This window comes from Phycodurus eques, chromosome 1 (genome assembly GCF_024500275.1).
Source record: "Phycodurus eques isolate BA_2022a chromosome 1, UOR_Pequ_1.1, whole genome shotgun sequence".
Lineage (NCBI taxonomy): Eukaryota > Metazoa > Chordata > Actinopteri > Syngnathiformes > Syngnathidae > Phycodurus > Phycodurus eques.
In genome coordinates this window covers 50,402,527-50,412,708 of record NC_084525.1, presented here as the reverse complement: position 1 = coordinate 50,412,708, position 10,182 = coordinate 50,402,527, and the positions used below count along the sequence as shown (strand labels likewise).

At 40.7% G+C, this 10,182-nt stretch overlaps 1 protein-coding gene across 2 annotated transcripts in view; it reads right to left on the bottom strand.

The window, feature by feature from the left end:
* znf512b (zinc finger protein 512B) overlaps positions 1-10,182 on the bottom strand; it is a 32,822-nt gene that overhangs the window by 5,020 nt on the left and 17,620 nt on the right. Inside the window, exons 3-16 of one of the 2 annotated variants that reach the window (XM_061698035.1) lie at positions 8,745-8,827; positions 8,468-8,596; positions 8,111-8,286; positions 7,746-8,014; positions 7,581-7,652; positions 7,359-7,493; positions 5,476-5,603; positions 5,021-5,113; positions 3,129-3,224; positions 2,585-2,833; positions 2,179-2,490; positions 1,880-1,981; positions 1,667-1,729; positions 880-978 (exon numbers count right to left, since the gene is read on the bottom strand). In XM_061698035.1, the coding sequence (XP_061554019.1) occupies positions 880-978; positions 1,667-1,729; positions 1,880-1,981; positions 2,179-2,490; positions 2,585-2,833; positions 3,129-3,224; positions 5,021-5,113; positions 5,476-5,603; positions 7,359-7,493; positions 7,581-7,652; positions 7,746-8,014; positions 8,111-8,286; positions 8,468-8,596; positions 8,745-8,827 (2,006 nt within the window). The remainder of the gene's footprint in view (positions 1-879; positions 979-1,666; positions 1,730-1,879; positions 1,982-2,178; positions 2,491-2,584; positions 2,834-3,128; positions 3,225-5,020; positions 5,114-5,475; positions 5,604-7,358; positions 7,494-7,580; positions 7,653-7,745; positions 8,015-8,110; positions 8,287-8,467; positions 8,597-8,744; positions 8,828-10,182) is intronic. The other variant, XM_061698042.1, reaches the window with a different exon arrangement.

Below are 10,182 nucleotides of genomic sequence, written 5' to 3'. Positions count from 1 at the left end.
CAAAGCAAAGTAATGAGAAGACTATTTTTTCATCTGAAAAAATAAATAAATTCTGCTCTGCAGTAGAACATGGGTTCGTTTCTCCAAAAACACAGGTTTCTGAAGCGGAAGATACAAGGTTTTTATGAAAAGAAACGTCAAGAAGAACAGTGACTTTGATGCTAATATGCTCTTGTTACACCTCAAATTAAAAAACAACAACAAAAAGACTGATAAAGGGCGTTTGATGGCAAAATAATAATTTATTTTCAGATATATGCCAAAGAAATGCGCCGTGAGCGACGGTGACTCGTCTCATAGCTCAAAACCACAAAGACAGGTAAGGTACATTAACTTTGCCGTTTGGCTCACCAATAGCTAGTCAAATAATAACTAAGCTTCATGTTGGTTAAGCGTTGAATCTAGAAGAGAATAAAGTAATGGACAATACAGAGACTGGTTTTGGATGTGATCGTGGTAGTACAGCTAACTAAAGCATGTACAGAAATTGAGTGCAAAGTGGCTAATGTGCTAATATAGATTGTGTTGTGAGTGAACAAGGTTGTATGACTTGACTTCATGACTTGCTGAACCCAAGTAAAGGAACTGACTCGATTTGACTTGACTGGATTTGTTCCACAGTAATGTGGGACTTGCTTGGAACTTGAAGGTTAAGACTTGTGCCCTGCACATATGTGACTTACAAACACTTCTGAAAAATATGGAGTATTGTGGGGGAGAAGCTGCAACTGGACAAAATCTTTACATTGACTACAATCAACCACCAAAACAGCTGTCGTTTTTAGCCACATGGGATTTCTAAGGTATTATAACGTAACGCAGAATTGTACTCATGATGATGAAGTTTACATTTGAAAGGCATGACTGTCTTTGACCCACCTGTGAATGTGTCTTGCTTATGTGGTACTTGACACCACTCTCTGAATTAAACTCCTTCTGACAGATCAGACACATGTACTTTGCGAGTTCTCCACCTCCCTGTAACACACATGCAAATGCAAATATTACTGTCATTCGGTGTACCTGTTCTTTATCTGTTATTTGAAGGTAACCATTTTAACCGATTATATTAAAAGTGTTTTGAAGGATATCTGACCCAGGTTGGATGTCAAATCAAATCGTAATGGTGCATGTTTTGGGAAGCACTCCTTTCATTGTCAAATGATAAGTTGTGCCTGCTAAACAGCGATGCCTTTTTGTGGACGACACTCATCCAAAGCCTGTTCTACACTGTATGATTTTGGCATGTCAGAGGGCAAGATTGCGATTGATTATCTACACATTTCACGTCATGAGTAGTTTGCTTTAACATTTAGAAATGTAAAGACTGCACAAATCAGGTTTATAACTCTGTATATAAGTACGGGTTATAACTTAATCAGGCTTATTTTGGTTTTAACTTTGTAAGAATCACAACTATGAACATTCTTTTTTTTTTTTTTTTTTTTTTTAAATAGATCAACAGTATAACAAATTTAAATTGTTTTTGGAAGAATGTCTTGTATACCTTGTAATTCTTTGTATTTTCTCCTAAAGCATTTGACAGACTTGCTAGATTTCACTTGAGGGCATTTTAATGAACAACCATCATAAATCTTTAAATAGAGTGACCTGTATGATTGTGTCTAGTGTTTGGGTAGGATTTGCTTCAGGTGAATGTTTATACCTGGCTACAGTTGGCAAGGTGGGCTTTTAGTCCAGACACACTGGAATAGACAGCCTCACAGCTCTGACCAAAACAAAAATAAACAAAACATTCAACAGTCCAACAGAACAACAGCATTACTTTCACAAATCTAGTGCTCAGACTTGTTTAATTCAATAATGGAAACAAATGTGTCTTCATCGTGAGAATCGTGAAACCTGGTGGAACTCTTACATCATTGGTGCAGCAGATGAAGCCATTTTCCTTGACCTGAATCTTCCAGGTCTCGAGAAGCTCCCTGCTAAAGTTGGGAAGGCCTGGACGAGTGTAGTTCAACTATACACAAGAAAAGTGGTATTTAACTGTGTTCATGGCTGCACAGTATATTTAAAAAAAGACTAAGTGACTAGTTACTTCCACCTTCGAACACTTGGTGTCTGAATGAGTTGTACCTGTGCTTGTGTATGAGGAGTTACATTATGTAACTGTTGCTGTCTCACGTGTACATAAGGCACCCGCTCAGTCTCTCTTACCCTCTTGCTGTCAGGCACAAGGTCGTCCTTGATGCGGCGCTTAGTGCCCCAGTCTTTTGCAAGCTCATCCTCTGCTATCTCCTGTAGGTGGAACACTGCCACCTGAGCTGACCGGCGCCTCACTCTGCCACTAGGTGTCCGTTCAAAATCCTCTTGGAGGCTTTCATTCCGTGTTGCCTTTTCTTTGACTCTGTTCTTCACTTGACTGTCTCTGTCTTTAACCTTGTCCTTCTCCCGGGCCAACTGTGCTTTTACATGCCACTCGGGCTGGCTTTGCTCTCTCTTCCCTCCTGTAAACTTGTCACAGGTGACCTGGAGAAACAGTAGGACACTGAAATCTGCAACATCTATGTAAACTAGGATTATTTTCCGTTAAAAAAGACACATTCCATGTTTGCTGTCTTACCCTCTCTTTGCCAGTGTTGTTGTTGGTGTCAGTACTATTGTCTTTGAAGTTGGTGGAGGCTGTCATAGTAGAGGTGATGGTTGGGGAGTGCTCAGTGCGTACATGGTAGTCCCTGCCAGTCTTGGAGCGATATGTTTTTCCACAGTGCTGGCACAAAAACATGGGTTTCTCAACATCAGAGAACTCTCGTCCACAACGCTTCTGGTGGTACTGGTAGCCCATTAGACTGGTGAAGTGAGCTGAACAGCCCTGCATATTAACAGGGGAACGTGACGGATGTATGAGAAATATTGTTTAATATTCTTAATTAATAGAATGAAAACATGCTTGCAAGTGAGAGAGGAATATTGATATAATTACGGGTAACAGTCACTACAAGGCAGAAAAGAAGGAAAGAGAAATTGAGGAAGTGTAGCAATAAGGCCAAAGAGAAATCATAACTTGTATAATGAGGAGGAAAATGTGACATGAAATCTGGAAATGGGAGGCACAGCACAAACCAGGCACTGGAAAGAATGAGAGAAACAAAAATCCAATTACATACCTCACTAGGACATTTGATTCTACCCATCTGTTTGAGTATTCGGCGTAGTCGTTCTCGCTCATGCTCGTCGTCAATCTGGCCTTCACTCCATGAGGACTGAGGGGGAGCAAACACACATTCCATAAGTGTATCTAAAAAAAAAATGTTTTCCATTTCATGTGTTCACACTTTGCGAGGATTCACAGTTATGACACCCGTAAAACCTGAGTGTTGGCTGGTGCCAAGACCACAAAAACAGATGGCAGGGCTGCCACAGAGAAGAAAGCCATGCAGATGACTGGACAAAGTATAGATTTACTGGGGGAATCCCAGTGATGTGTTTTTCTCATGTTAACACATCGGAATGACTGAGACACAACACATGCGTTCAGATTTCACACAAACCCATGAAATAATTTTGAACACTTCTATGACAGGCAGCGCATAAGAGAGTAGACTTATGATATTGCTATAGCAACGGAAATATCAAGGTCAAAGTCAGGAGCCCTGTCCTTCTGTCAGCATGCTATGTTTTTGAGCTCTGCACTGATGCGCTGCCACGTGACCGCCACAACAACAATCATGACAGATAAGACCATTATCATGAATTAACCTAACAATACTATACAATTAATACAATTAATACAATACAATTAACAATACTATATACGGTGAAACCTCGGGTTATGAATTTAAGTCGCAGTTAAATTCATCATTAGTTTATTTTATTGGGTAAGATCATGCTCTTCACAATTAGATTATGTTGAGACAGTATATACATAGATTTGCTTGTTCCACTGCCCTAGCTAAACTCCACCCATTCTAGTATAAGGCTATTCTTGATAAGCTTACATGTTATAACTGCTCAAAGTCTGTGATGATTCAAAATTCTCCAAATCTCCGATCTAGCACCTGGAGGCCAGTAAGAGGAGCCTACTTTGGATCTTGGTCCTGGAATGACCTTCAGAGTCTACTTAGACTGGCCTCGTATCTTTGTACAGTTTTTAAATAAAGGTTGCTGAATTTCTTGATACCAGTTTTCTTTGCACATTGACTTTGTAAATCTTCCTCATGGTGTTGTGACATTCTAACTACTGTTATTTTGTTATGCTTGAATTATGTTAATTTGGCAAGTATTTACTGCTCTCCATTCTGGACACCTTCCGTGAGTCAATGCCAAGACTGTTCGCAAACCAAAAATAGTTTTTTAACTGAGGTAATTTTTCTTCGAAAATTTTGTGCGTAAACTGAACTGATCGTAAACTAGTTTATTATTAATCTGAGGTTCCGCTATTTATCTTAAATTATAAGCATGCCATGTACTGTATTATGAGAAAATGGGCTCACACAAAAACACTCACACGCCACAAGGTTTGCAGCACATCCATTCATGAAACATTCATGATACTTTTTGAAACCGATTTGAATTATTCAGCAAACCCCAGAGCTCTAATGCAACGAGTGCTCTGATAATATCTTTAAGATGCTCTGAGCTGTCAAAATTTAGATAGCTGCAGAAAGAGTGAGCGCTTGAGGGATGTCTGTTCACTAATGAAACCCAAGATAAAAATTAAAGGAGGGCTCCCTGGTGACTAATGAAAATGTGACATACAAATACTGTGCAGTACACTGTAGCTTATGGAAGTGCAAATGCTGCTGTGAATAGGTCATTTATGTGCAGAAGCCCCGACACCAAACTTAGTGAAAGCTGACACTGGTGTCGATATGGAGTGGATTTCTATACATAGTGCTGGTTTGACCTCTTTCATAATTAGTTGTGGTGCCAAGTAACTAAATCTCCAATTCTATGGACTCCCCTTTTCATTGGAGAGATAAAATCTCCAAATTAGGGTCTGCATCCGCCAGTGGTTCTGAGTGGAATTTAGTGATTTTTGGTGCAGATGGGTGTGTACCTTGGAGTTGTGCTCTGCCATGGTGTGGTAGTTAAGGCCTGCCTTGGACCTGAACTGCTTGTGGCACTGTTGGCACTTCAGGGCCTCTTGGAGCTGCATGGGGATGAAGGTCAAATTAAACCACCATATTAAGATTTCAAATAAAAGCATATGGGCCACACAATGGACCAATCAATAAAGCAATCTTGCATCTGTAATCTAATTTTGTTGTGGCTTTTGAAACTCCCATTGGTTGCCAAAGAGAGTCAGTCACATGATTTGTTTGGCAATTTTTATGCCTGATCCCATTCCTGACACAACCCTTCCATTTTTTCAACGATACAACATAATAACATATTAGAAAATTATTTTGTGAACGACCAACGTATTCCCCGCGAACCCCCAGGGTTGAGGTCAGTTTTGGAATCACTGGTATAGCAATGTAAATGCAGTTAAAGTTCCCTCTATCGTCTGACCTTTTGGCAAATCTCCATGTGTTTCTTCAGGCCGTGGATTGTTTTCCTGGTGACGATGGAGCAGGTGGGGCACACAACTTCACCTCGCTCTGAAATTGCTTTCTGCCACTGAATGTCAGGAACAGTACCTAAAAAAACCAAGATGTTACTCTGTGAGTGAGCAAATCAAATATTTGTAGTATGACTCGCTTAGGATTTGTCTTCTTTCTTTTGGATGACATCTATTCCTCACGTACGGAGGTATTCTTTACTTGAGTAGCAACCCTGGTTTCCTGAGTAGCCATGAAATGTAAAATTGTGCTCCCGTGTGCCAGTTTGTATTTATCAGTTTCTTTTTCTCCTTTTGAATCAAAGCTTATTCGGTACAAACAGTCCTTTGCTGCCTCCCACTGGTAAGACACAACAACACAATTTTCCTTGCAAGAAATTATGTTTATGTTTTGCATATAGAGCAGTCAAGAGTAAAGTGTTGCCACAGTTACCTTGAAAAAGTCACTTAGTTACTTTCCTGATTATTTGATCTTAAAAGTAACTTAGTTACTTTCCTGATTACTTGATTTCAAAAGAAACTAAGTTAGAAAAAAGTAACTTTTTAGTTACTTTCAGCAGCTGTCAAGTGGCAGGAATATGACTTATCCACAGTACAAAAAAAGCATTAGCTTAACCGTACCCATTACTTGGTAATGTACCCCACACAAGTTACAGAATGATGTCATCAACATGAAAAAATAACTTAAATATGAGTGTAGTTGAAGCCACATTAAATGAGCAACTTAGAGCAGCCTTGCGATGCCAAATAGCCAACTAAATATGAACAAGCACACAATTCTCAGTACACTTCTCTAAAGACTAGATAGATAGATAGATAGATAGATAGATAGATAGATAGATAGATAGATAGATAGATAGATAGATAGATAGATAGATAGATAGATAGATAGATAGATAGATAGACAGACAGACAGACAGAGACAGACACAGACTGTAGCAAACCTGCCGATTGTGTGGGGGTCCATGAAGGCAACTGTGTGTGTGTGTGTGTGTGTGCGCGCCTGTGTGGAATGTATTTCCAGTTTAAGTATGCCAATCCGTCGTCAGAGTCGGCAGCATCCATTGTGTTTGCGCCGGTGCCTGTTTGGGTACACGTGAGTTGGCTGTGCGGAAAAACGTCCAACACGTCACGTGACGTCATTGCCCCAGGCGGCTCCGTTTATAAATATTGTGCCTTTTTTTAAATATTGTAGTTAGTCGTTGTGTGCATTTTAGTCATGAATAGTTAAGGATATAGTGTGTTTCGTCTGTTTTATTTGTCATTACTAAAACAAAGGCTGAAAATTGGTCTACATTTATGACATGCACCGTGACTGAATCAAGTGTCTTGGTTATTGACTTGCCTCATGTTCCCAAGGACTGTAGTTTGTTAATGCTATATATCTGTTGCCCGAGTGTAAATAGCATATATATACGATTCAAAAGCATATTTAGCTCAGGTTCTTGTGAACAAAAAAGCAACTATTGGCAGATAAATCAAAGTAACTGTAATCAGACTACTCTAATATAAAAAGTAACACCTTAGATTCCTTATGATGTCACCGGACCACATTTTTTGAGTAATGCGTTACTTTGTAGATAGATAGTTACTTTGTAATGTATTACCGGCATCACTGAGAGTAAAAACTTAATATGAATGAAGAAGTTACAATTTGTAGAGCATTTGAACCCAGAGTAGAAATGGTTGTGTTGTGTGTGTTTGTTTTGCATATTTTGGATTAAGTTTCATACTTAACAACAAATTTGAAGCGCTTCAGTCAAGATAGCCCTCTTCTTAGGGAAAGGTTAAACAAAATAAATCCTACATTTTCTAAGTTAATCAAGTTGTTCACCTGAACTGGTGGTGGCTGTGTGTTTAGTGGAGGACTGATTTGAAGTTGGTCGTCTGTGAGGCTCCTCAGTAAATGCGCTGCCGTCCCGTCTCTTCACGCGACTTGCCTTCAGCTTCTCCTCCACTTTAGTCATACCTGCAGCACACATACACAAAGAATTTTGGAGGTCACTCGCTCAACACAGCTCTGGAACAGCAATAAGATGGATCTATTTGTCAATACCTTTCAATCCAAATGTTCCAGAGATCGAAGGCTGCTCTCCAGTGAACTTCTTGGGTGTTTTCTGCTTCCGTCCTTGCTCAAGAAATAACATGAAAGAAAAAGAAAAAAAAGGTCAAACACTTACAGTAAAAACATGTGGTGAAAATGGAAATGCAGTAATCTTACTGTGTTTCATTCGTTCTGGGTCTTCATCGGGATAAGATGGCGGCAGGCTGCCACATTCACTTTCACTTCCCCCTGCATCAGAGGATGTGCTTTGGGACCGAGACTGCTCAAATTGAGGCTGGGACTGGTGACGCTGCAGTGACGGCTGACTGTGCTGTTTCCTCTCATTCCTCTGGTGGGTCAGCTCTCCATTGTGAGAAGGGCTGGACACCTCCAGGGTCTTTTTCACTTTGAAGAACACTGGAGATGGAGGGTTGTTCTCCAGGGTCCTGAATTCACAAACCAATTAAAGTCAGCCAGCAATATGGCATAGCTAATATTATTACACTTGATAACAAGCCCGGAAATGTTAAAATCTTGTTTACCTTTTTACGGTGCTGGACCTGACAGGGGTCTTCTGAAGCTTCGGCTGCTCATCCTTTGACTCCAAACTAACCCTGTCTGGGTGGTTCCAAAGTATGTGTTTCTGTAGGCGCACCTTTGTTATAAACACTGCCTCACAATAGGGACAGCCATGACGCTGCTTCTCAGCTACTGTGGTCTGAGAAAAGAAAAAAACAAAAAAAACAAAAAAAAACAGAGATGATGACAGGGAGCTTAGAGAAAGCACATCTAATAGATTTCGTTTGCTCGATAGTAGCAAAGTGGGCAATGTGAATCTCCTCTCAACCACACTGTACATCAGATATTACAATGTAGGTAGAGAGGGGAGAGAGGCTTACCCCTTGGCAGCGTTGATAGTGGTACTTTACACCATAGATGCTTGGAAACTCTAACCAGCAGCTTGAGAATGGACATTTAACTCTGGAGCGACGCTTAAACTCTTCCTTCCACTGTACCATCAAGTGGGCCTGTTTGGGGAGAGGACAAGATGTGAATAAATGTAAGGTTGTTGCTACATTGTATATTGTGCAAATTCGTGTAAGGCAACCAGCCTACTCAGAGCAAATACGTGAAGCCCACTTCAAACACCCACTCAGTTCAAAGAGGGCTACTCACAGGGATGCTTCGCAGTTCCTGCTCTTCCGCTTTAGGACAACCTTTCCTCTTCCCCTCTGCTGCATCATCATACACTGTGTGCGCTGGCAAATCACAAGACAAAATATAAATAACTAAATAAATAGATAGGTAAAAATCTGCATTAGCACTACATAGAGGTGGTGACTCATTCGGGACACTGAAATTTAAATAACAGAGGTGGTCAGTGGAATATGAATAATAATTTCATTCATTTCTACTGTGTACTGTATGCACACTGCCATTCTAGGTCTGGTTTGGTTGATACTTCATTCTGATTGCCTTTGGAATAGTTTAGTGATGGATACAAATGAAGCAAATGTTCAAAATACCCAATCCCCAGATGACCGAGCACAAAGTACAAATTTGATATGATATGAGCGTGAACACATAAATATATTTGGCTTTGAGGTGTGGTATGATTTTAAGAATGCAGTGTGAGTAAACGCTGTCTGGTGAGCCCAAAAGATCAGCTATAAGTCTCTCGTGCTGATGTGAACCTTTGACACAGCAGCACACAGAAAAATGACTGCTTCAGCTTTATCCTTCACTCAATTCCTGAGACTGCTGCTTTCGTCGTTGCTCACACAATGTCTAAAGAAGGTCATAAGTGTTATTCTCCTTTACCTCTCAACCCATGATTTCTACCCACATGATGACCAAAGTGCTTTGGGTTATTATTAGTGGTACTTTCTACTCTGTTACAATCAGATCTCTGATAAATGAGCATTGTACTCCATTTTGCCTAGCGCTACAGTCAAGGGGGGCTGGAGAAAGTTGAGTATTTTTGGAGTGGGGAGACAAAGGGAGGAGAGGAGCGACAAGGACGTAGAGGGAGTGCAGGCAGGAATCTTCAAGGCTGATGACTTCTTCCTTTGAGCAAGCGGAATACTACAGGTACAACGCAATAAATTAGAACAGTGTCAAAAGCTTAAAGCTGTTCAGTGTTTGTCCGTTACCTTTCTATGTACGCTGGCAGTACTATAGGACTCTCTCTCTCTCTCTCTCTCTCTCTCTCTCTCTCTCTCTCTCTCTCTCTCTCTCTCTCTCTCTCTCTCTCTCTATATATATATATATATATATATATATATATATATATATATATATATCTCTGTCTCTCATCGGGCAGGAGGCGGGGTACACCCTGAACCGGTTGCCAGCCAATCGCAGGGCACACAGAAACAAACAACCGTCCGCACTCACATTCACACCTACGGGCAGAGTCTTCAATCAACCTACCCTGCATGTTTTTGGGATGTGGGAGGAAGCCGGAGTGCCCGGAGAAAACCCACGCAGGCACGGGAAGAACATACAATCTGCACACAGGCGGGGCCGGGGGATTGAACCCCGGTCCTCAGAACTGTGAGGCGTCTAGACACTCTAACCAGTCGTCCATTAATATTATGGATTATACCACTAA